The sequence below is a fragment of the Trichoplax adhaerens genome, genomic scaffold (genome assembly GCF_000150275.1).
Source record: "Trichoplax adhaerens TRIADscaffold_2 genomic scaffold, whole genome shotgun sequence".
In the NCBI taxonomy this organism is placed as follows: domain Eukaryota; kingdom Metazoa; phylum Placozoa; class Uniplacotomia; order Trichoplacea; family Trichoplacidae; genus Trichoplax; species Trichoplax adhaerens.
In genome coordinates, this window is record NW_002060944.1 from 6,690,723 (window position 1) to 6,718,086 (window position 27,364).

General features: G+C 34.1%; 4 protein-coding genes across 4 annotated transcripts; 3 read left to right on the forward strand and 1 right to left on the reverse strand.

Annotated features, from left to right (window-relative positions):
* Positions 1 to 2,460: 2,460 nt before the first annotated feature.
* On the forward strand, positions 2,461 to 9,422 carry TRIADDRAFT_63677 (uncharacterized protein; the record flags this gene model as incomplete). Its single annotated transcript, XM_002109504.1, has 13 exons — positions 2,461 to 2,629; positions 3,752 to 3,854; positions 4,769 to 4,832; positions 5,666 to 5,698; positions 5,840 to 5,928; positions 6,135 to 6,243; positions 6,327 to 6,460; positions 6,544 to 6,638; positions 7,327 to 7,473; positions 7,587 to 7,706; positions 7,781 to 7,850; positions 7,973 to 8,323; positions 8,444 to 9,422. 13 exons carry the CDS (start codon positions 2,461 to 2,463, stop codon positions 9,420 to 9,422), a joined length of 2,463 nt encoding a protein of 820 aa, XP_002109540.1.
* A 1,813-nt stretch (positions 9,423 to 11,235) lies between these two features.
* TRIADDRAFT_53676 (uncharacterized protein) lies at positions 11,236 to 14,018 on the forward strand (the record flags this gene model as incomplete). Its single annotated transcript, XM_002109505.1, has 9 exons — positions 11,236 to 11,384; positions 11,933 to 12,011; positions 12,357 to 12,438; positions 12,624 to 12,699; positions 12,808 to 12,884; positions 13,051 to 13,186; positions 13,304 to 13,445; positions 13,743 to 13,827; positions 13,918 to 14,018. 9 exons carry the CDS (start codon positions 11,236 to 11,238, stop codon positions 14,016 to 14,018), a joined length of 927 nt encoding a protein of 308 aa, XP_002109541.1.
* Positions 14,019 to 16,324: 2,306 nt separating this feature from the next.
* Positions 16,325 to 25,219, forward strand: TRIADDRAFT_53677 (uncharacterized protein; the record flags this gene model as incomplete). The annotated part of the gene is made up of 23 exons (XM_002109506.1): positions 16,325 to 16,814; positions 17,491 to 17,606; positions 18,227 to 18,784; positions 18,909 to 19,216; positions 19,325 to 19,395; positions 19,480 to 19,659; positions 19,890 to 20,116; positions 20,227 to 20,365; positions 20,478 to 20,708; positions 20,891 to 21,555; positions 21,657 to 21,932; positions 22,051 to 22,335; positions 22,420 to 22,557; positions 22,917 to 23,005; positions 23,093 to 23,336; positions 23,547 to 23,675; positions 23,792 to 23,964; positions 24,065 to 24,140; positions 24,248 to 24,342; positions 24,432 to 24,548; positions 24,654 to 24,898; positions 24,988 to 25,043; positions 25,124 to 25,219. 23 exons carry the CDS (start codon positions 16,325 to 16,327, stop codon positions 25,217 to 25,219), a joined length of 5,004 nt encoding a protein of 1,667 aa, XP_002109542.1.
* Positions 25,220 to 26,937: 1,718 nt separating this feature from the next.
* Positions 26,938 to 27,279, reverse strand: TRIADDRAFT_53678 (uncharacterized protein; the record flags this gene model as incomplete). Its single annotated transcript, XM_002110047.1, has 1 exon — positions 26,938 to 27,279. One exon carries the CDS (start codon positions 27,277 to 27,279, stop codon positions 26,938 to 26,940), a length of 342 nt encoding a protein of 113 aa, XP_002110083.1.
* Between the last annotated feature and the right edge of the window lie 85 nt (positions 27,280 to 27,364).

Sequence of the window (27,364 nt, forward strand, 5' to 3'; positions counted from 1 at the left end):
CAAAGTATTGTTGTATACTATTGGTTACTCGGTGCACTCATGATTTGGCCGATATTGTTTTACGTATTACATCGTAAGTCATATTTGGGTAGTATCCTAGTGTCGCCGGTGTCAAAAAAAAAAAATAATTAATTAGCTAATTAGCGATCGCTATAGACTGCCATCTATGTGGATATCGTTTTAACGTAAAATATTATTGCACCATCATATCATTTTAGATGGTGAATTGATTTGATTGAAACGGTATTTACTATTTTTATGCAGCAATATAGAGTATAAATTAATTTATTATAATTATTAAGCTATCATGGAAAAATACAAGTACATTGTTTATGAATGCCCCTCATCCAATGTTCTTCCAGTCTTTATAGTGAGCCGATTCCTGGTGGGGTGCCGTTGTCGACTTGGATCCAAGGTATTGAATATCCTCGTATCTACAGTAGATCACATTATCACTAGTATTCTACAGTAAAAAGTGCATCCTTTGATATCACCCGTTCTCAATCACTGACTAATTTTCTATTCTACATCACATCTGCTCCGACTATGTTTAGTTTGTTATGTTTGAGTAGGTAAGCCATAGCGGGGCATGGAATGCTTGCATCAATTCATTTTCTATCTGTAAATATTGTTGCATCATTCAACAGTAGTGGCTTACAAAATACTGTAGTACAGTTGATGATGGGTAAGTGATTGCCAGTTGCCATTGCTCTTAAACTCTATACTAAACGCTGCTGATTCCATGCAAAAAGGGGATATAAAGTGACCCATGGTAAAGCCATGTTACACTGTGATTTCAGGGCATCCTATAAATTATGTTACTTACTCTATTTACATTATCTACTGTATTGTAGAGTATAGTGTAGCCAGTTTGGAAAGAGTTGTTATGGTAGCTAATAGCGATGATATATGTAAAAGAGGTGTTTTTTACACGAGGATTTCTTCTACCTCAAGAGCACATCAAAATTTCTGGGGATGGGGATACATTGCATAGTAGCAGTAATACACTCCGCGTGATTGATTTCGTTTCAGATCAACCGGTGCATATCTTGGTGATCAATTTTGGTGACGAGTTGTATAAAATTGATATCAGACGAAAGAGGAAGGTCTCAATATCGATTGATATCAATTTTACAGCAAACTAGTCCATACTTTTACATTTACTTTATTTATGTTTTTCGTCATGTGAACTGGGAATGAATCACGCTGTCGACTTCAGAGATATCTAGAAGCAGGACTGTCAACAAGAATATTGTACTGTACACTGTACACTGTACAGGACGGTTGCTGTGGCCAAAGAAGCAACTCTACAGTACACAGAGTACAGTACTGAATACAGTACTGTACAGTACACCGCTAATTTGGAAATCATTTGTTGAAATTTTCAGTACTGTCAGCCTCATGTACCTTAACTGTACCGTACTGTAGCGATTGATATCAATTTTACTGCAAACTAGTCCATACTTTTACTTTTATTTTACTTTTTCGTCATGTGAACCGGGAATGAATCACGCTGTCGACTTCCAGGGATATCTACTGTAGAAGCAGGACTGTCAACAAGAATATTATACTGTACACTGTACACTGTACAGGACGGTACTGTGCCCAAAGAAGCAACTCTACAGTACACAGCATACAGTACTAAGTACTGTGACCTGTCTATACTGTAACTGTACAGAGCTTCTCATAAGTTCTTTCCACTGTTTGAAATTCAATGCAATTATAATTTCAAGTCCTTATTAGACAAATTTGGTATATTTTGATAGCTGAAATGTTTCAACATTCAAATATCGTAATAAAAAATGTAAAAAAATCAATTTCTAGATTGAAATTCTACACCGCTAATTAGGAAATGATTTGTTGAAGTTTTTCGTACTGTCAACTGTACCGTCCTGTCGTGAACGCGCACCTATTATTCGACAGTACAGTACACTCCAAATCGTCCATTTCTATATAAAGTACAGTACTGCAGGCTCCATACTGTACAGTGTACAGTGTACAGTACTGTACTACTGTACTGTACAGCACGCGATGAGCATTACTGTACTGTACTGTAGTACTGTACCACGTTTGGCTATGCTGTTCACTGAGTGGACACTGTACAGTACTGTACTGTATGCAGGCAGTATAAAAAAAGAGCTCTGTCATTTTCAAGCAACAGTAAACCGTCTACTCGACCATTGGAGGAGAAGGCATGCATAGTTGGACATAAGCCGTTTGAAAAAAACCCAATTCTCGTCGTTTCCCTTGCTGTAGGCAGCAAGTTGTTGTAATATATTTCACTACAATGTTACTGTGCTACCTAGTGTAAGTTAGTCAACAATTCAATGACTCAACGACACAATTATTTATAAATTAGCCATAGTATTGTTGTACCGTAGCGTACTGAAATTGAAGTAAATCAAAATCTCTTTGAACTTTTCCCTGTTGGTCCGTTAAGACATATCCAGTACACCAATTATGCCTTGTATTCATTACAAATTTCGTAATGCTAAAGAGTATGATACGATCACATTTGATACCTTACAAATCACATTAGCTGATTTAAAAAAGGCTATCATGAATCAAAAGAGAATGGGAAAATCGACGGAATCCACTTTAGTAGTGACTAACGCTCAAACTGAAGAAGGTAAGCTTGAACCGAATAAATAAATAATAAAAAAAAAAATTGCATGCTAACACTTCTACCAATACTTTATTATTCTGCAATGAAATTTTTTTCACAGCAAGTCTATTATATGTTGACGACTTGAATGAAATGCACCTTACTGTAGTCGTCGTGTTGAAAGTATCTTTGCAAATTGGAGGGGAGAATACAGCATTTTGCTCGAGTGGACAGCCAAATGATTAGACGATACAGTACTGTACAGTACCGTACAATTTTGCTTACATTGAGTTAGCAAAGTCAACAGCAGTACCATACTGACTCTACTCATACCAGGTTGTGTACCATGCATGTTTTGAAGCCAAAAAGCTCATACCCATCATGCCTAATGAGGATGAGGAACGCATTACACGATGGCACTGTTGACGATGGTTATTAATGAACGCCATCTTGACAAGGTATACAGTACAGTCCTGGCAGCAAAATCATGCACGCAGTCGACTGCAGTCTTCCACTTCAGTACAGTGCGGTAGTACTGACTAATTTTAGTAATCGACAGCGATAAAAGAAAATTCCCATCATCAACTTGTTCTTCCAAGTGGATGCAAAAAACTCTAGCATTGGTAAAACGTGCTTCAATTATATCGAATGCATTATAATTTGCGTACTTGACCTTGTGCAAACTCCTGAACACAATAATTATTATTATTTGAAACGAAGTACTGTACTGTTGTAGGTGAACACGATAGAACTGTAGCAGTATAGTTGCTCAGTAACTCCTATTACATGGTTAGTAGTAATACAGTAGTAGCTCAGTTATGGGTTGCATCTTTAATCAGGTTTACATCTTTGCATATTACAGCTGTCTGCTAATGAATGCATTGAATGCTGTACGTCCTATCAAAATTTCAAGGGGATAAAGAGATATGTGTGCGTTATTGGTTTTAACGTGAAAAGTTATAAATTACCGTCTCATTATTTTAAAATGCTGGCTTATTATGCCTGCGTTGCAATGATATGTTATCATATGGATAATGAATTATCTGTATAAATTCTCAATTTAATTCAATTCAAAAAATTCACAGTTTATGAATAAGGGTTGATCTGTTGAATTAAACTATTTCTCCAATATTTCTCTTTGATTAGAATATAAAGATGAGACAACCATGATACCTAAGAATACTTCCGTTGTGGTTAAAAGAGTACCGATGACTAATCCTAGAGCTGCATCGCGATCAGAAAAGAGCGGGTAAATTGAATGTTGAAATAGACATAAATTTATCTTTATACAGTAATTCATCATTTCCAATAATGTTACGAAATGCAATACACTACTTGTAAACTGTAATTGTAAGATAGTATCAATTTAATTCAGATTCTCAATTGCTAACATACTGATATTTTTATTCTTATTTATTTTTATGTATGTGTTGCTTGCAGAGATGGAAGAGACAAGATCTCGATTGCTCTACCAGTACGTACTTTAGTATTGGAATGCAGTAGTAGGTTACATCTATTATTAAACCTTGTGAAATGAAGTAGCAATGCACCCAATGATATTGGTATTGTATTGTTTGATTGCATGATTTTCTTTCTTCAAAGTTATATTTATTAAAATGTATTGCAGACGTTGAAAACGATTGCTGCGATACTCTATGTCATTGTCTTCCCTCATTCAGCATTCTCTCTTTTAAAATATATATTAAATTACTTTTTACCAGTATACCATTGCATATCTACTTTGATAATGCGTGATTCTTTTCTATCCATTTGCAACACCATTAAAAGAAGGGGATAAATAATATCAATTTATTAAAATTAGTTATACCTCTGCAATAACTTTACTTAGCATGCATTTATACGGTGTTAGATGCTGCTGCAACATATTTTTCTTACGATGGATATCGCCTTAATTTGCTATTGATTGATTAATTGATTACACGGTATAGAAAAAGTACAGATGGTTCCGCAATTAGTGTATATGTATTTAGCTCGAATTGCAACACTAATAGTTGGACGTTCTACCTTTTACTAAAAGCAGAAACACGCAACTAGATTGACGTACTGTTCAGTAGTATCGTAGAAAATGTACAGTGAGTAAAATACAAAATACCCTACGGTAATCATCGTGACATCTTTCTCATTAACTCATCTACTATATAGCTTACCTGGCGTAATAGATCATGTAGCAATAACTGTTTTCTCTCCTGTATTGGTACAACGTATGGTAGATAAAAATAACCAATTCTCAAATTGTCTAAAAAATTAATCCTCAGCAAGTTGCTTTACAACCCATTTATATTATTCATTATTACCAAAAAAGTCTCAAATTTTCGTCATGCCGTACGAAGTATAATCGTTATTGGACTCATGTACCTAACAGTAAATTAACTTGTTCACTTTAGAGTGGCTCTTCTGACAAATATATGATTATCCATATATCCATATGCACTCATACTTAGTGATGCTTGCCTTAACTTGCTTAATTCAGTTAAATCTTGCAAGAATATGAGAAATTTTAAAAGTCCATCAATTGATATGAAATAATGCGCTCAAAGCTGATAAAATGAACAATGAAAGTCTTAACTTGTTAATATTTTGTATCCTCTACTAAATCTCACTTTACGCCGAAAATATAAGTTTGATAGTAACTGTTTGGAACTTATATAACGACTAAATTGATAATTGCTACTACTGTATGATAATAATTATCGCTAACATGCAGTACTGGATAGTAATATCAAATGTTTGAGAATCTCCGATGTATTTTTATCAGCTTTAATTGCGCGTGCAATAGCTTCTTTCCAGAGGGTTATTGTACTTTACTTTGTACGTCTAAATACTACTGTACGACTTTATAAAGTATTGGTGATGAACTGATGATACATGATAATCATTTATATTTACCGTAACAATATTTGTTTTATAAAACTTTGAAAACGCGCCTTGTTTTAGAAATTTGAGTACGTCAAAATTTAAATTTTCTCTGTAATAAAGTTGGGATAGGCAATGGGTCCGTAATATTTTATTTCATCCATAAATAACTCTTTTTTTTCCTAGGAAAATTCGTCAGATCGCAGTGCACCGAAAAAGGTACGCTTGTTGAAATGGCAGTTATTGTATGCATTGTCGCTTTGCTCATAGACTTTTTGACAGGAAACAATATGTCTACCTAATAGATATGCACAATTATAGAAAGAATCAAATAATATAGCTAAGAGTCATTAATTATAGATTGCAGATCCACTAAATTCACCTGATACAGAAATGGAGAAAATTAAGGACATGATGAAACAATCAAGTGAAGTATACAACGCTACTCAGTACGTAAAATCATTATTGTACGTACAGATTGTACAAATTATGGACAACATTGTACGATGTAGTTCGCATTGTAGCGTCAGGCCGGGTTTGATTTGGTCTGAAATGTACTGTTATGAGTAGTGTTATTGGTAACAATTTGTCAGCTATTTATTAAGCATAATGAATATGCTTTTCTATTTTCTTAAATTCTAAATACAATGATTAGACATTCACAACGGAGTACCATGCGCAGTAATCGTGATTTACCGCCGAATTACTTATGTTATCGATGTGGTCAACCGGGCCATCATATTTCAAAGTGTCCAACTAATGGGGTAACTAGCACTTAAAACGTGATATCATGGATTAATCTAATATATCAATTGGTACGAAATACTGATTTAAAATGGTACAATAGGACTCTCGATACGACGTGAACAGATTGAAAAGACCCACTGGAATCCCCAAAAGTTTCTTACAAGTTGTAGACAAATCTGACGGAGTTACAGTTATGACATCTGCTGGACAATTTGCCATTTCTTCATCATCAGAGTAATTTATGTTACAACAGTAGTTGAGCTAATAATAGAGGCCATTAGTTGCAAAATATTTAGAAGCGATTGATTATTTTTCAGGAAAGTTGCATCTAAAAACGAGTGGGATGGCAAACCTGTCGTACAGGTTAGGCGTGAGGTTAATAAGAAAGAAGTCCCTCCAGAATTGTTATGTGGTATATGTAATAGACTCTGTGTCGATGCTGTGGTTATCCCCTGTTGCGGGGCAAGCTTTTGTGACGACTGTAAGCTTAAATTTTATTTGAGGAAGAATTTTATTGAAAAATATTTTATCGGAATTTTGAAATATTAACATTTTCCTTCGCAAGGTATTCGAAATCATTTATTAGAAAATGATGATCACTCCTGTCCGATATGTAAATCGCAAAATATATCACCTGATACACTTGTAATAAATCAATCAGTCAGAAAGGTATCTATTCAATTTATTTCCTCTTCTACAAATCGTTATCTCTTAATTAAATGTTATCTTACTTCAATAATCATCTAGAGTATAGCCAAATTTGTCGCCGATAAGTATTCAAATGCTGTTATTGAGCAGAGGCAAGTGATGCTAGAGTGATAGAATTGATTGTTAAAAAACGTAAGGAGATTGACTATCGCTACCTTAACTTGCTATTTTATTATAGCCAAGAAATAGATAATTCTAAATTAGAAACAATAAAAACCGAGAAGAGCGTGCAACCTCCTGGTAATACATAATTTATACATGGAACAAATCGCTTGGGCTTAGATCTTTAATTCAATTTTTAACCTTTTAATACCAGCTTCCGATATCCTAAGTGTATTCGTTTATTGTTCGTTGATTAATAACAAACATGACCAATTAATTATTTCTACCAGATTCGAAGCCACTATCGAATAGTAAGCAACAGTCCGAGACAGCACATAGAAATGATACAGTGGCTTCTGGTGATCGTATAAAGTCGTTTGGGAAACCGATTTCAACTAAAGTTAAAGGACGTACGAATGCGGTCGCCGATGTAGCCGGTAATTTTTATTATTACCTTGTAATATACAAGTATTATGCAGATAAGACATTGATCTCCTTTTGATAGTAAACAATGAAAATTTCTGATACACCTAATATTTTACTGAAATAGCTAAGAGCGAGAAAGTAAAACGTCAACAAGAGCCTTGTCGCACATTCCTTCAAACTGAGCCTCGAAGGTCTACTCCGATACCAGATCCTCCTCAAAATCCACCTATTATGACGATAATAAGTTAGTTTTAATTAATTTTGGTAATGACCCAGTATAACATTCTTTACGCTTATGTCTGATTTTTGTCCCTGTAGACGATCCAACATTCGAACGAATTCCCAATATGGGGTCACACTTGCGGTTTCCGAGACCTCCGCCAGTTAGGTAATGATAATACTTGAGACATACAACTATCTCTAAATTCGTAATTGCCATACTTTAACTATAGTAACTGTAATACTATCTATATCTATGAACTTACATTATCTATGCATGTAATGTCATAGTGCACCGAATGTATATGGGGGAATTCAACATACATTTAATGTAGCACCTCAGGAAATTTTCCCATCGAACGCCCCGCAATCTTATGTTCCACGTCCTCCCATTCAATTAGTACGTCAGAATATTCTGCAGCCCATGGAATTTAATCATCCGACACCACCGCCGCCATTCTTAAATAAACTTCCTATGATTACTCCCGAAGCTACGATGATGAACATGCAAGTACCTCCTCCTATCTTCAACCCTTCACCGATGCCGAACGTTCCTATGTCTCAACCTAATATATCAACTGGCTTTGAACAGTTCACACCTATGATAAATGAGAATACTATTTCTCATGATGATTATTCTAGGTATGTTGCTAATTTTTCTTCCGAAATTAATCTAGTATAACATCAGTAACTCTACCTCGATGTATTATTAAGGGCTGCACTCACTACGTCTTATAACTAAAATCTATTAATTTTATCTAGAAAAAATTTTCGTGATGCAGAAGGTTCACGAAAATATTCGAGAAAGAGAGAACGAAAGAATAGATCTTTCAGTAGATCAATTTCTCGGTCACCTAGTGCTCAAAAGCGCCGAAAGCGTGATTCTAGTAGAGATTCTTACAGTTCTAGTAGATCTTCTGAATCTCATCGAAGGCGCCGTAGATCAAGATCTAACTCTAGGTCTCGTCAACGTTTTAAAAATCGGTTGTCACCTCGTCGTGGAAAACGTACTTCGAATAAGAGTTCCCGCGAAACGCATAGTCCTCGTCGTGTAATTAGAAAGAGTCATTCATCGGGGTCCAATTTAAAGTCTAGACATGAAAGCAGGACGAGAAAACCAGATTCCGATCGACACAAACGGCTTCGTAGTCCTATCCCAATAAGGAATCGCAGCGAAGATCTACGTTCTCGTATTGAGAAAAAATCTCTTAAATCTAGTTCTCAATCAAAGAAGGGAGAAAAAATAGTCAATAAAAAGGATTCCAAAGAAAAGAAAAAAACGAAATCTAGGTCTAAGGTAGAAAAACCAAATCGAAAAAGTTCTAATAAAGTTCATAAGAAAAAGAAAAGGAAGCATAAACATAGAAAAGAATCAAGTATGTCTCCAGTCATTGCCCCTGATTCGACAGCTGCATTATCAGGTGATGAACAGTCTGAAGGTTCTATGAACTCGGCCAAAGTTAGTAATACATCACCAACAGTTGGTCTAGAATCGGTCCATGAGACGGAAAGTGATTCGACCATCAAACCACCTAAGATTGAACTTATAACTTTCGATGAGAATGTAGTCATTGATTCTCATAAATTGAATGAGACAACTACTGTCCCGGATTTGACCGATAAAAGTAAATGTCAAGTAGAAGAGAAACAGTCTTCAACCTCCATCATTAAAACTGAAAACTCAATACCCACAATAACAACAAAACGACCCCGGCTTATCAGGAGAAAAGATTTCAGGTGACATCCCAGCACATGCTACATTTTCATAAATAGATATTTATGTATATTCAATAACCAGGATAGGAATATATCTTGCATCTGTAAATTGCAAATCCTTTATTCTCTGTTCTAATGAGATAATTTGTATCATTGTACAATGGACCCGTTTGTTAGCAAATTCTTGAAATAAAATATTTTTTGTGCAGCTTAGCTTCTTCAGTTTTGCTAATGTTTGTGTTATGTAGGATTAGGCATATGAAAGCTTTCCTGAAATTGAATTTGCGATTATATATTTTGACACTAAATCTTATTAAAAATAATTTGAGAACGTCACTACATTCGGATGAATGTAGCTTGATAATTCATAGCAAAAGAAATGGAAAATTCTTAGTATATTTTATGCCAAAATGAAGAATTTTTTAATAATTGGATATTGCCACTGCTACAATAAATCCTAACCTGTATCGCAATACAGTACTATCTACTGTAGTACGCGTATAATTAAGAGCAGAATTCGTACTTGCATTGCTTCCCAAGTTTCGTTATCGTAGTGTACTGTACACAAGTGTAGTGGTGTCTATATTTAGTTTTACTGTATGCAGTAGTCCTGATCAATAATATAAGCAGCTAAGCTATCGTAGATTACATTTTAATATACGCTTAACGCATACTATCACAATGACAGTGCCGGGTCTATTAGAATTATGTTGTGGATTTACATTTTGCAATTGATATTTACAGTAAAATGCAGGATTGCGACGAAAATTGCCATGAAGTGGTTGAACTTAAAGTTTAATATGGCTAACTGTTTAAATAAAGATAGTTGATTATTATTATATATAATAGATATAATTTGGCAGTTTTCTCATTGTTAGTTAACTAGTCTTTTAATCTGAGTAGCTGTGAAATAGTTACTAATATTTTCTTGCTAAATATTGCTCTCATAACCTATAGCTGATATTCTCGTGTCTGTATAGCTTCATAAATAAAAAAAAATCGAAAAATCTGGACAATAAAAGTATTACAACCTATATGAAGTAGCTTTAGCTTTGCTTTAGTTATGTAATATTTAATGCATGAGGTGTATGCAGTTATTATCGTTAGCAAATTTAGTTATAATTAATAAGAATGATTTGATCATCAGCTGCTACTTTACATTCAAGAGAGTATCAGCCTGATCATGCCATTTTTATTATACTGTACTTTACACGGTGGAAACAATATATGAAATCAGTTAGGATAAAGTAGTACTTATTTAATTTTACAGTACATGAAACTTGAGCTGACTGATCTGTTGTGGTCGAAAATACCTGGAATACTCGAAAAAGAGAGTAATCCCTGAAAATAGGATACTCCGTAATATATTTTATTTATTTAGTACTTCGTATATTGTGTACAGTACACTACACCACGCTCCTCTTCAATGGAAAGAAATCTTAAAGTAACTAATTAAAACACAAGTCTGCCTTATTTCATCAATACAAATACATCTGTTCTCGATGAACGTCCACTGTACAGTGTATGATACCATAGTCTAGTACCTATAATAACGCACCACGAATCCGCAACACGACCCGATAATAAGGCGTATTGTAAAACTATATAATCTACTATAGAGGCTATGATAGAGCTAACTTACTAGATACAGTATATAGTAGTACAGTACATACATTAGATACAGAACGTACAGTATGCAATATTCATATATATATATATTATATGTATAGGTATACATATATATATATAACACTGTACGTTGACAAAGGCGGAATCTTCGCAGAAACTGGCTTGTCTCCTTCACGGTATCTGAGGTGGAGCCGATCGAAATCTAAAACATGGCTTCTGCAGCTTATGGAGGAGCACCTCCAGTTGCAGACAGTAGAACACGTTCTGCGGCGATGAAAATGTTAAAGAAAGCCGAAATGAAATATAATGAAGGAGATTTCTATGAAGCTCATCAAATATATCGCATTGCATATGCAAGGTACCGTACACACAATTTCTGATATTGAATGTACATTCACAAGTATCCACAACTGCATTTTCGAATACGTGTAATGCTTTAATAGGTTTTGATTGGCAATTAAAAACAGTCTCTCTCAATTTTACATCAACTTACAGCATTAGTACAGTAACTACCGGGTAAACTAGGTATTTAATAATTAGTTCGCCAGTACAATCAGTAGACCAAATCGATATGAAAGAGTTTATGCTACACGGTATAACGACTACACCTAACCAAACCATCGAGGAGAAGGGGAGATAAAGCTATTACTGCAATGTTCATAGTACTAGTTAAGTTTCTTTGATGCTTGGTTTTAGGAAGTGTTGACGTAAGTCAACTCTTAGAGCGTTCAGAGTGATAGCAATGGAGATTGAGTTTAATGTATTACAATAGTACAACATTCTTGTTCTCTAATCGTGCAAATTTATTTCATCTATCATACATTAATTATAGAATAGATGAATGGACAATTTTGAATGTTTTTAACACTATGTCTTTTATTACTATATATTCGTTGATGTATGAAGATTTCGGGCTAAAGAATTATATAACGATGCAATGGAAGCTATTCGTCCTGCAATATTACTATTTACACGATGTAAATGCGTAAGTAGAACTTCAAACTAGATTAATATAAAGAGGAGTTTCCAAATTAATACCCTTAACTTATTACTAAGATATTATCTAGGACTACAGTACAACTTGACAGTTAATACCTTTGTGATACCATTGATAAAAACTAATCCCTTTCCATGTTTATGCTTACAATATTTCACACATTATATTTCTAGCTGTTTAAACTTCAAAGTATGTATACTGCATTTCAGTTATTTTGTTAATACCTTATGCGATTAGATGAGTAGCTATCTCGCTACTTTAAATTAGAAGATTGCATACAATAAAGGCATTTTATGATTGGTTTTACTAACTGTAAAATGTGCACATTAATAGATTGATCTAGCGAAGGACCTGGCTTTGCTGATTATCGAAACTTTAACGGATAGAAGGATTCCAGTGACCACGGCTATTCTAGGTTACATGCATGTTTTGATAGTATCACAAAGATGAAGTGTAAAACTGCCCCATTGTGACTTAAAACTTTTAAATATTATGCCATGAGTTATTTTGATAGATTCAGTAAAGTAGTTTTTAAAATTATATTCTGTCAATAATTTATAATCTAATACGGCGATTTATATATATATACTCGTATTACAGAAAATTTATCTTCAATCTGTGGCATGTTCGATTCAGATAGTGACGCTAGGGTTACTATCATTGAAAAAGCAATTTTGTGAGTTTGTTATTAATATATGTAGATGACATCGAGTCATGGCATAGCAGACTCGAAATTTTTTTGCTTTTAGCTGATTTTAATAGTATTATGTTTCATACATTGAAGGTATACAAAAGCGGTTGGGAACCCGGAACATGGCGACAATCGACTATATAAACTTCTAGCAGAAATGTATTGGAAAGGTTGACCTATAATGCAACAGTACTATATTATTAAATTTCTTGTCGACAAAAAATTATTTAATTTGATGTAATATCAATTGCCAGGTTCTTTATAATATCGAAAATTTTAGTTACAAATTCTGATTTAAATTAACCATTACGATTTACTTGAATCAATTTACATTAGAGAAAAATTTTGGCATGGCTATCAAATGTTTAATGTATGGAAATGCTGAAACGCTTGCAGGAGCCTTAGTTGATTTATCTATAACGTTTGGGTACAACGATGAAGCAGATTTAATAATAACAAATTGCATTTTGCAGTAAGTTCTAGAAATTTTTCAATTTGGCTATATGTATTCTAAAAGCTAGTTGATTGTAGTTGTTTTTTAAACATTATGACCATATCTTATTCGTTATCTGTATGTTGGCAAAACTAGACTGCTTTGTAGTAACAGAAAAAACATTGCCGCTGCAACTTTGCAACACTATGTTAAAACACATCCTCAATTATCTGGTTCTCGAGCCCCTTTACCTCTTATCAATTTCTTAAATTATGTAATTAGAGCAGTTGAAACGTATGTAAGGCTACTATTTTGTCGATTTAATCGGCGAGAGTACCTGTCAAATTATTTGCTCTTCTGGAAATCTGAGTTGACCGTATTCTATGTCTTTTATCTGCTTTAGTGGCGACACAGCTTTCTACGAAACAGTCATTTCACTTTACAGTTTATCTTTGTCTAGAGACGTAACTTTTTTTCAGGTACTATAATTTATAGTGATGGATAATTTTCATCAAAACTATAAGAATTTGCGGTCACATAATTTAGTATGGTGAACGCTTTATCTAAGGTCTAAATTTCGTTTCTCTTGGTACAGTACCTCACGCAAATTGGAAAAGTATATTTTAAGAAGACTATGTCTTTTAACACATTCATTGAGGACACGGATAAATCCTATATCGGTAAGATCCTTAAGTGAAATAGAGTTGGCGTATAGTTATTTTGATCGAGTTAAGATAACTGTTCTTGTCATTTATCTCCTGTGCATACAGTTGAATCTTTGACAAGGTATTTAATGGAAAGAAAACAAGACAGTTCAAATAGCGATGATGTCGTAGAAGATGCCCGAAGCGTAAACGACTTGATGAATTGATCTTACAAAAAAATAGGGAAACGGTCTATAATATTCATTAAATGACGTCTGATTTTGATTCCGTGGCTACATTCAGGTCATAATCTTCTTATTGAATATACGGTAATAACAGTTACGAAATAATGGCTACTACTATCACTGATTGGTAATGTATCCATCATAAATATCTAGCTGTTTGATTAGATAAAGATTGCCTTTTACGATTGATTGGCCTGACACATACAATTAACTTCCAATTTAGCTTATAAGCTGAATATGAAACGCAATGATATATTATGAATTTAATTTGAATCAGTAGTAGCATAAAATGATACCTAATCCATGTTAGTTTTGGAAGTGCATAATTTATCAAGATACAGTATATATAGAATGCCCGAGCCCTTACTTGGACCGTGACATATATGCCATATATATACTTTCGACAGTCTCCTGATGTATTATATCGACACTATATTGATGGTGATACGTAGATCTTGTTTATTGCTAATTTTGTGAAATTATTTTGAATGTTGACTATCACCAATAAAGTTCGTCTATTGCATCTGTGCGTAGATTACGACTATGCTATAATTATTCTGTGCAAATTTGATTCTATGATCGCGTCCTATTTACTGTTAGTCAATGCTGTCTCGAATAGTATTAACTTTCTACGCAAGAGACATAGGCCAAGAGTTTATATTGAAAATCGATTTTGATCCAAAGAATCATGTGATGATCACGATAGAATCGATCATAGTGTGCTCTTCGATACAGAGTACAGTTTCAGTCCCTTTACCTTTGTTCCACTTTATATGACGGGAAAGCGGTAGGTCATATGACTGCCACTGCCAGTACAGTACTGTACGTACAGCGGGATTAACTTCGGTGGCACTAAGGAAAATAAACTGTGTAGGCTAAATCAAGCCCAAAGTAGATAAAATCTTATATATAGACGTAGCCCAATAACTCATGCTCCTGCCTGTACTGATAGATCTTGAACAAGAGTGTTAACAAATTGCAACTTTCAATTTTCGACGCCATCTTGCCATCGAAGTTAATCGCGCGTTACTGCACAGTGTACAGTGTACAGTACACTAAGGTTATTACTGTACTAAAAAAGAATGACGTCATAATCCAAGGCTTGTTGTGTGTCAGTAACATTTATAAATTGAAAGTGAGCCGTGGCAAAGTCATTCGTTACTGTGATCGTACAGTGTACAGGTGACGTGCGTAAGGCGTTTGTAACAACGGTAGCTTCAGTCGAGCAGCTCGATTGCAACACCTTAGCTGCTACTCGTAGTAGAACGATAGCATCGAGCTCATTTACTGCCAATCCATTAGCAGTCCATTGCTGTGGACAACTTGCCAGTATCAGCTAGGCATCCTCTTTTGCCTCTAGACGTAAGTAATCTATTCACATCAGACGATAGATCGTAGAAACTTGAAGGATCGTGCCATGATTAGCGCAAGGTTCGATCCTCGATGAGGAATAGTAGCTGATCGGTTGCAAAACCTGGTTCTATGGAGGATATCATGCATGTAGATAAGAGTAAATAACGATCGTAATGTCTTGGTTAAAGTGGATAATGTTCGTGTCTTTCAATTTCCAACTAGGGCTTGTAGACGATTAACACTTCATTAAAGGGCGACTTTGTAAATAAAGAACAAGGTCTGTTGTCGTAACTGGACTACAATTAAACAATCTCCTTGTTGTTGCAGGTAAGCACCGCTTTGCAATATTGTCTAATAACGATTATACCAGCTCAGTTGCATCATCGACAAGTAAAAGTATTACAAGCAGGTAAATGTTTCATCAAGTAAAGATGAGGTCTAGAAGATAACCTGGTTTTATCAATCACTTTGTTAACTTTTCCATGACAGTTACTGTAGTCATGCCAAAATGAATCCAAACTGTCCTATATAAACAAGTTTGAGTAAGATAGGAGATAATAGAATAATGATAAAAGATCTGCTAACTTTTATTATCTACTTATGTATATTATCTATATATATGTCAATGAATGTGTACAGTACAGCATACTAAAATCTTGAACAGTTGCAATAATAAATGAAATAAAGGTGTTAGTATGACAGTATCGATGTTTACTAACACATGCAAATTTTGCTACTGGTCTCCATTCGGATAGGATTCTAGTTTGGACTCTTTCTTCTCCACTTCACACAGTCACAGACATAGTAATTGGACGTTTGCAGCAAGTCAAATCATCTTGTAAACGGACCTATAGAAGAAGACACAATTTACTAAGTTTGTCAAGTTCATGAACCTTATACAGTAGATAGAGTAAATTAAAAATACCGAAATTGCAATGTGGGTGACACTAAGACAGACAAAATGTCTCATGTACAAAAATTTTCTGATAAAGAAAAGAGACAAAAAACAATTTCTGCAAGAGCTATTTTATCCTATTTACATGGTTGGTATACTGGCTATGATTCGGGCGTTAGTTAGACCGCAACAATATCCCGAAATTAAAAATTTTCCTCAACTACCATTGGATAATATTACCACAAATATCAATCAAAGTTATCTCCTACTCTATTCTCCTAATAACAATGCTGATATCGATAAAATTATCCAGCAAGTGAGTCAAATGCTAGATCTAGAAAATCCACCCGTAGGCTTTGTTAATTCATCGGATATCGAGCAATACTACAGAATTGGCACCAACAGTCGAAGTATTTTGGGTGCAGTCATTTTCAACTCGTATAAATCGAATAATGTCTCTTATACTATTCGAATGCCTGACTCGGCTATTCCGTCTACTACGCACACTACAGCTACCGGCGGTATTACAGGTAATCACCATCGCTTGATCAACTTATAAGTAATATATGTACAATATATTATACAGTATAATTTATAATGAGCAATTAGGTAATAGATACGGTACTGTTGCTACCAATGATTTTATTTAAGCTTTACAGTATTTTGCTGAATGTATATTGAAAGGTTATGGCTTCTTTTACAATAAATAGAACAGCTATGTAGGATTGGCCTTAACCGAGGCGCAAAAACGCTTATTTGTATTTCAGTGATTAAATTGCCTAATACTAGTGAATTCGAAATTTTCTCATTATCTTACTTCTTACTTACATACTATACTAACTGATATATTAGCTCACAATATGGCATAGTATAATATACAATAATATACAATTATACATACAGTAGTATTTTGCCTATCTATAGTAACATTGCATATAGCTATAACTCAAAAAATCTGAGAGTCTTTAATAAATCAACTATGGATTAATTTTATTTTTAAAATGTATGCATATTAGAATGATTTCGGTATATATCTTAATTAAAATTATTAACTGAAGGAAAATCTTTGATCTTTCATTACGTTAGTGCACACAAAATCTCATGTGCTCTGAATATTTATACCAGTCTAGGCAAAACTAAGATAAGATAACAAACATTAAAGTTTTAATAAACTTACAAATTGCACTTTTTAAATACGTATGCTAGGTTCATGTCGCAATAATCTTACCACTTATCTTCCTGCTATACGATGTCCTGCAAATACTTATTTATCATCCGGTTTCGCTACTATGCAAAATTTGATCGATTGGTCTATCACGCAAGTAAGTATATCGAGACTACGAAGCGAATTTCTACTTAATAACAATACGTTTATAATACAATAATGATTAGTATTAGCAAAAGGCATTGATGATTGTAAGAACAAGGTGAATCTAAAAGATAATTTATTCCTTATCCCTTATGGAATTGAACTCTTCGCATTTCCGATTCCGTATACAGTTGCAAAAATTGCACCATTTTCCATCTACTGCAATGTCTAATAGTCAAGTATTGTAGCTTTACATCATTATCAGTTTAAAATATTTTATACACTTGAGACTAATGACATACTATACAGCAATATGTGCATTCTTATTACATACATTTACTCCATTGTGGCTTGAAATCTTAATTAATTTACTCATCTTTTTAATGTATATATTTTTGCAGTCTATAAGTCAATTTAATTTGTATTATATTTGAAGTTGATACAATGGCCTCTTATATCTTAATTTATTGTTATTTTATGAGTAACTAATGCTCTTTATATTAGCTGCTACAGAGATTTTAATCTTTAATTTTCTAATATACATTTACAATATAAAACATACCGCGTACAAGCGCAATAATTTATCTATCGATAAAATAATTAATCTTGATTATTGTTTCGACAAAACTTTAGGTCAAAGCTGGTTTATCTGATAGCCTGCCTAAATCAGAATTCTTCTTTCAATTAATGCCAAAAGGAGCATTTAGTGGCGGAGTCAGCTTTCTTCAAGTTTTCGTGTCAATCTATTTCGTTATGGCTTATGCGCCATTTGTCAATTTCTTACTGGTTGGCCTTGTAACAGAAAAAGAGAAAAAAATCAAGGAAGGCATGAAAATGATGGGGTTACGAACCTCAGCATTTTGGCTATCTTGGTTCCTAACGTACACTCTGACGATATTAATTTCTACCATTGTTGTTACCATCATTGCAGTGGTAGCTTCTCTCTATAGAGCTAGTAATCCATTCATCATATTTCTCCTTCTGTTTCTTTATGGATTATCGATTGTTACATTCTCTTTTATGCTAACACCATTTTTCAATAAAGCCACCGTTGCTGGCGCTGTTGGTTCATTATCTACGGTAGCTTTCACTGCATTATATTTTCCGGTTACATTGCTGCCAACCCCACCATTTGCTAAATGGATTCTATCTTTGTTATCACCAGTTGCTTTAGCCTTAAGCTTAAGTCAGGTGCTTGTAGTTCGATTTTAATCTTCTAAATAAAGCTTAATTACTTAGTTCAGAATTTAAAACAATTTATTTACTTTTATAACTTCTCTTAGTTTAAATTGCACAATATTCATCTACTTCATAGGCTACTGCATTAGAGACAACTACAGGGGCCCAATTTAGTACTTTGGGCGTTGGAGAATTTCCGATTGGTGGAGGCATTCTAATGCTAATTTTTGACACAGTTCTATACCTATTTCTCGCAATCTACTTTGATTCGATATTGCCAAAGGAATATGGCCAACAATATCATCCTCTATTTTGCTTTTTCCCTTCATTTTGGCTTGGAAAAAGTTCTAATTCTGAAGGAACTTTTACCATTCCTGAAAATACGAATGTACAAGTAGATGTGGAAGATATATCCGCAGATTTTCAAGGAAAAGAAGCCATTAGGTATTCCAGTCAGATAAAGATGTTTACTTGTGGAGTAGCTTAGCCTCACAAAACATGACTAATAATAATATTTAATACTTATTTTTTGTCGTTTACTGGGCTTTATAGGATCGCAGGCATTACCAAATCATTTACCGATACTTCATCGAAAGAAAAAAAAGAAGTTATAGCTGTAGATAGTAAGTTAATTTGTTTAGAATACAGTTAACATTTTAAAATCCGAAGTAAATTTAAATATTAGCTATATCAATTTTTTCTATTAGATTTCTGCTTTGATGTATACGAGGGTCAAATCACAGCTCTTTTGGGACATAATGGTGCTGGAAAGACTACTCTAATTGCTACATTGACTGGTCTTTTACCTACTACCAGGGGAACTGCATATATATATAATTATGACATAAACAAACCTGAAGAGATGACTAAGATCAGGGAGATTACCGGTTGGTATTTCCAGTTATAATTAATATATTGTTTTATTTATTTATTATGCTAGCTTATTCGTCGATATAGCTACTGTAAAATGCGTTGTTTGCCATTGTATGCTAGAATATCCTAAAAAATATTTTACTAGCTTAATCTATCATGTAAGATTTTCGACCTAATAGGTATCTAACGTAGCATTGAAACATTGATAATGTGGTACTCAATCAGTACTTTAATTCTTTTGTAGGTGTATGTCCGCAACACGATATCCTATTTGACTCTCTCTCGGCTAGGGAGCATCTGGTAGTATTTGCTACCATAAAGGGTATACCAAATGATCAAATCAATGCTGCTGTTGATAAAACCTTAGAAGACATCACGTTAATGGACAAGGCATCTACAAGAGCTTCTGATCTAAGCGGAGGTCAAAAACGAAAATTATCAGTAGGAATTGCAATTATTGGTGATCCTAAGGTACCTTCTACTTAAGAATCTTGATCTGATAAATTACAGTATAAAAACAATGCAATAAATACTTACATAGTAATTTGGGCTTTTGCTCTAACTTTGTTTTCTTTCCGAAGGTTATATATTTAGATGAACCAACAAGTGGAATGGATCCTTTATCAAGGCGACAAATTTGGTCGCTTCTACAGAACCGACGAGAAGGAAAAGTAACATTGTTGACTACTCACTTCATGGATGAAGCCGATATTCTTGCAGGTTACTGATGACGGTTCCTCTTGTAGCATTTATCTCATGTTGAAAGTGTATAAAAATACGCGTATAAGTATAACTACAGAATTTACCAATATTTACTATTGACCCTTTTCAGATCGCAAAGCAGTCGTTTCACATGGCAAACTACGATGTGCTGGATCTTCTCTTTATCTCAAGAATCGTTTTGGAATCGGCTATCATTTAGGTATGGTTACTACGGCCGATTGTAATATAGATAAAGTGACAGAGTTGGTCCATGAGCATATACCGAAAGCCTTATTACAGAGATATCATGCTAGCGAGTTATCTTATCTTTTACCGTTATCTGATGTTTCAAGATTTCCAGGTTAGCTAATGATCACCGTTAAGATCTGCTCTGTGTACAGCACAGATAACATGGTACCCTAGAATCATAATATATAATACGATCATGATATAAGTTACACCTTCGCAGTACGACATCACAATGCAGACCATTTAAGTGCGACAAACGATTTCAACAATTTAAATTTTTATTGATATATATAGACCTCTTTTCCCATTTGGAAAGTCCAGCTCATAATGAATTAGGCAGAACTTGTGCTGAAACCTGTGGTGTCTCAAGCTATGGAATATCTATGACCACGCTAGAAGAAGTTTTCTTGAGACTTAAAGATGATGATGTACCAAACGATTTAAGTTCAATGGCAAAATCGCCGTTGGAAACCAATAAAGATAATACGGATGGGCAAAGACCTAATGAAAGCATGTTTGACTTTAGAAACACTCGGCGTTTATCAATGAAAGAATTAATTCGACAACAATTCTTGGCATTACTAAGGATTCGATTCCTCGTTAACCGACGCGATCCATTAACTATCATATTTCGTGTAGTTTTACCGCCCGTGTTTGTAATTGTGGGACTAATATTCGCTAACAACATTGGAGGTAACACAATTGCACAGCGTGATCCTCCTACCTTACAACTTTCGTCGCAGCTTTACCTCAATGAGTCTAATATATCGCCTTCCAAGAATATATTTGCCGACTTGCTTATTAGAAATTCAACCTCTAGACCAATTAATACCTTTATCAATGATGTAGAAAAAATGAAACTTTATTACCAAATGAGTAATTTGTCAGCTGATTACTTACTAGATAACTATCCGCATACAATTGGTTATGATATCATGGCTTTCCAGAATACGTCAACAGTAAGCAATATTGCCTAACAAGCAGTAGTCATCTTTAATATAAATGATATTACATCACTGAAAGGGTGATTATACTATTTAAGCATTTTTATGTTTCTTAGGGAATAGCTTCCACATTAAATGTCCTTTATAACGATACGGCCGTACATAGTATTCCTGTTGCTATTAATCTTATCAACCAGATAAGGTTTGACAACGAAATGAAACGGCGTAAAGGTGTTAGTGGCAGTATCATTCATGTTTCTAGTAAACCTTTTCCACAAACCACAGCAGCCAGCAACTTTAACGGTGCTGCTTTTAGTGCACCTATTTTCATTGGATTAGCATTAAATGTCATTCCCGCAGGATTCGCTATAGAAGTTACCAGAGATAGGAAGGTATGCAGAAATCATATTATTGACATAAATTCTTATATTTATAATTTTGCGATCAAATGAGTAATCCTGACAGCCTTACGAATGTAACTTTTATGCAATATGTCCCATATCATATCAGGATCGAATTCGTCAATTGTTGAGAGCATCTGGTGTAACGAGCTCCACCTATTGGCTATCACTATTTACATGTGATTTTATCTCGTACCTCTTTCCGGTACTTTTGATGCTCATCATTATTCCTATCATGCATGTAGCCGCTTTTGTAGTTCCAGCTGCTATGGGAGTCCTATTTATGGCATCATTAACTTACATGCAATCCAATATCCTGCTGGCTTATGTTGCTTCTTTCTTATTTTCGTCGGTTGAGACATGTCAATCAGTTTTGCCTCCCGTATTAAATTTAGTGCGTATGCAGTAATTTAACTTTATTGCTTTATGTCATGAAATTCGTAAGGTTATTTACAAATGCTTTACTTATTTTCAATAGCTACTTTTATTACCGACTATTGGTGTCTCATTACTAGATATGCTTGGGCAAGCAAATGCCGCTTTAATATTACACTTTGTCATGCTAGCAATAAACCCTACATACCCCATCGGAGGAGCAGTATATTTTATTGGCCAGGTATTTTTCGCATTGATAGTAGCTACGTCGTTCTATTTATTTAATTATTGTAGCTACTTAATATTTTTAGATCTAGTAAAATGAATAGTTTATATTTACGTAAACTATACGTTGTAAATTGTGTATCAGTATTCATGTTCCAGTACTGAATTTATTCGTTTATCGTATCAAGCTATATATTAGGCACATTATAGTTCATCCTAAAGAAACAATTCCGCCAAGTGCCTACTTTAGTCCGTCAAGTCCAATCCCATACTGCATTCTATTGGTAAAGCAGCTGTGAATAATAACTATTGCCGTAAGCGATTAAAAATACGTATGTCTTAAAATTAACATCGTCCTCATATCGTCTCTTTTAGCCTATCATCCACGGTGCTTTCCTATTCTATTTGTTACGCTATCTCGATTACAGGAATACTGGAACATATGATGGTCGTGGACTGTTCGGGTAAAAAATTATTGATTGATATTTTTATTACACCCATATTGCTGTTTGATATAATTCAAGTTTTAATTTCAAAAAACGACTTTACAGCATTGGTGGTTCACCAACTCAACGTCCAGCATCTGGTTCGACAACCAGTGAAACGGCGGGATTGATTGGATCTGCGGCATCTATGTCTGAGGATGATGACGTTAGAGCTGAATATGATAGAATTTCAAAAGCGACAACATCAACCGATGTTCTTAAAGTGCAACGCCTTCGTAAAGAATTTTTGAAGCGTCCTGATGTTAGTGAAAAGAGCCAGCTATGTTGCGGTTCAAAGCCTGATAAGATAGTAAGCAAACGATTTGATAGCCAATGTAATAACATAATTTAGCCTATTTGACTGTGGTTTGCATTAATTGCATATTGTTTACTGGCATTATATCTTATGAGAAAAAGTAACATGCATCAGTAACTATACCTGTGTGCACTTATTTCATTTGATTTACTTATTTAAGAAGCCATTTGTAATATTAGTAATAATTGTTATTTATGAAATCAGGCAGCTGTAGAAGATTTGTATTTTGGTATCGAACATGGTGAAGTGTTCGGACTATTAGGCCCTAATGGAGCTGGTAAAACGACAACGTTGAATATCATTACCGGAGATATGGCTGCAACGAGAGGCGATGTATGTAAAAAATATAATTAAGTCCCTTTACGATTCTTTAGCTTATATTTACGGTCGTTTATTGAAAAATTGAATGGAACCGAAAGCTCTGGAGTAACGAGATTTTTCTTATTTAGGTTTCCATTGCCGGCTACAATTTAAGTAAAGATATAACTCAAGCGTTAAGGAGTTTAGGTTTTTGTCCTCAACATGATGCATTATGGGAGCGCATTACTCTATCCGAACATCTTCATACTTACGCGGCCATTAAAGGTGTTCCAGCCGATATGATTACTGAGGCTGTCAACAGGTATACAATCATATCGTACATGTAGATATGCATAGAATGCAGTGTTAACAATAAAGCAAAAAACGATTGCGTCCTAATTTAGTTACTGATCACTTTTTAGGTTTATTACTGGAATGGAAATTCAGGAACATGCTGAAAAATTTGCCAAAAAACTCTCTGGAGGAACCAAAAGAAAAGTAAAATGCTCTAGAATAAGTTACTATGTTAAAAAATAAGCAGAAAAAAGTAGTATCTATCGACCAAATTTTTAATATTCAATACGTTAACTGTGATTAAAACTTAGTTGAGTTTCGGAATGAGTATTATTGGATGCCCGAGATTATTGTTAATGGATGAACCTTCTACTGGAATGGACCCCGGTGCAAAACGATTCTTGTGGTAAACTGAACAGTCAGTAAATACTTATACAGTAAGCTAATTTAGCACTAATCTCTTGCTATTCATGTTCTTACAATTTTATTGGTCAGGAATTCTATTACCGCAAGTATTACCGATGAAACTGGAGCGGTAATTACTACGCATTCAATGGAGGAAGCTGATGCGCTATGCTCAAGAGTTGGCATAATGGTTCGTGGCCAGCTACGGTAAGAATTTTGCTTTGGATTTTATAGAAAATACAGCAGTACCGTAGATGCTTTCGGAATTGTAAGGTATTTTAATATAATTCAATCTTAATGCCGTATAAACAGTTGCTTGGGATCAACGCAACACTTAAAGAGTAAATATGGTGGAGGTTATCACCTGGAAGTTAAATTCTCTCCAGATAATATGGGAATAAATACCAATGGAGATCCATTACAGAGTGTTCACGAATTTGTTAAGAATACATTCCCTGCTGCTACGGAAGTAGAACATTTTGGCCATCGTATTATCTACAAGATTCCATCGTCTGACGTCAAATCATTAGCAAGATCTTTTGCTTGTTTAGAAGAAAGTCAGTGAATTATGCTATTATTTCTTTGTGCTGTTATGACCAAAGCATTAAATGAGATTTAATGATTTAAAACGAAATCGATATTTTAGGTAAAGCAAAGATCGGAATTGTGGAGTATAGTTTTAGCCAATCAACCCTAGAGCAAGTAAGATCACTACTGTAAACTATGGAATTGTAGATTTATGTTTGAATTTTATCATAAATGCTTTATTTCTATTATTGTAGGTGTTCTTAGAATTTGCTAAAAAACAAGATGAAGAAACTGACACAGAAGATTCTTCATCATCTATATCTATAGCTACTGGTCCTATGTTGGTTTAATGATGTTGACACAATACTGTATATTATTGTATTGCATTAGTATTTAACACTACTGCAAATATGGCTAGGAATTCCTTCTTGAAACCAAATTTCACATTGTTATTAAAGCCTCATAGTAAATACCTATAATAGGTTGTTATTATCTGTAACTTCATCTGAATGTCACGTTTGTAGCAATGAAATAATTCATCCTAAAATCAGTTAAGAGAATTTACGAAAAAAGATAAATAATTTTATGCTCTCTTTGCATCCATTAATTACTATATAGATGGTTTATGATGAGACTTTACACTTGATGTATGAACTAATATTTCAAATTTGTTATTTGTACGACTTTTGCAGCAAAAAAGTAAAATTTATTCACTTTTTGTTAATAAAGACTATAAAGATCCTAAAAGATCATGGCAGCTATTACTTATACTATTACTGAAATGAATAATTATGTTAACTTATAAAGCCAATGCACTAAATATTTTGTAAACAAATAATACTAAAGACGTAATACAATCGCTTTTCTACAGTGCATAGTAACTTTAGCCGGATATTATGCATATTAGCCGGTTACTATGCATACTAACCAAATTCGGGTTTTAGTCGTGATATATACTGGTAAACACCAGTATATCAAGGTGGATATTTTAGGCGATTAATAAACTGTGCTGTTGTCTGTACAGTACAATGATGTAATAACAGTTAGATTTCCGTTAAGAGCTCGCTGAGAGCTTATGAGTTGATCTCTATCATGGGGTACTGTGCAGTTATTGAAAATGACACTGCTGGATATCAATGAGATGTTATTTCTTGTTATTTTAGTAACAACTTGTAATAATTAAAGGATAAAATAAAATTATAACCGCATTATAACAGTAAGAGATTGAGCAATTAGTCTATTTTGGATGATCTGTATTAAGATCAAATTACGCATACACTAATATGGATGCACGAATAGTAGTAACAACTTGTTTTGGCCATCATTGACTTAAAGATAATAAAAGTATAAACATATTATAACAGCAAGAAATTGAACAACTAGTCTATTTTAGATAGCTAGTATCAAGTTTGACGAATATGCTTTTCGCTTATGCTTGAGTTTTAACTCCAATTTTTCATTTTATATTTGATGAAAATCAACGTGTCTTTATTTTCTTGCTTCCCGGACAATTTTTATCACTTCTTCCGCTGTTTTTGCTCCTAGCTTAGCAAACTCACTAACATCTTTGACACGAACTTTCAATTCACCAAAAATCCTCGATCTACTGGGATACTTCTAAATTCCACAGCTGATATACGCGTATACCGAAAATACACGTAAAATCCCAGATAATTACTGTCCAGTTCTGTTAAATGAGCACATTATCGTAAACCGTCAGTAAAGCGACGGGAGCTTGCACTAATATATATATATATATTATACAGTATGAATGAATGGGTAAGAGTGTTCCACATAGCTAAAAATGGAGAGTTACTGTAAGACTAGAGAAATGCGGTATGTATATCAGTATATGTCATACACTCTACTACTACACAGTACACGGTATAAAGTTACTGAACCTCTGACAGGTCTACGACAAATGGTAATACTATCTGTTAAATGAGCAGATTATCGTAAACCATCAGCAAAGCGACGGGAGTTTGCACTAGTATGATTTGATAAGATCGGAATAATTGTGATAAAGAACTGATAATTTAGTTTTATTGCTATATCGGGATAACAGCGATCAAGGATTTGATAGCTGAATTTTGAATGACTTCTCATACATAGAAATAGCCTCTTCATGCTTGCCTTGTTTATCATACACATTTCCTAGATTGTTATATGATCGAGCAACATCGGGATGATTATGACCTAAGACTGACGATGTAATTTTGAGTGACTTTTCATACATAGAAATAGCCTCTTCATGCTTGCCTTGATTAGAATATACAGCTCCTATGTTGTTATATGATACGGCAACATGGGGATGATTATGATCTAAGACTGACAATGTAGTTTTGAGCGACTTCTCATACATAGAAATAGCTTCTTCATGCTTGCCTTGATCTAAATATACAGCTCCCATATTGCTATATAATGCGGCAACATCAGGATGATTATGATCTAAGACTGATAATGCAATTTTGAGTGACTTCTCATACATAGAAATA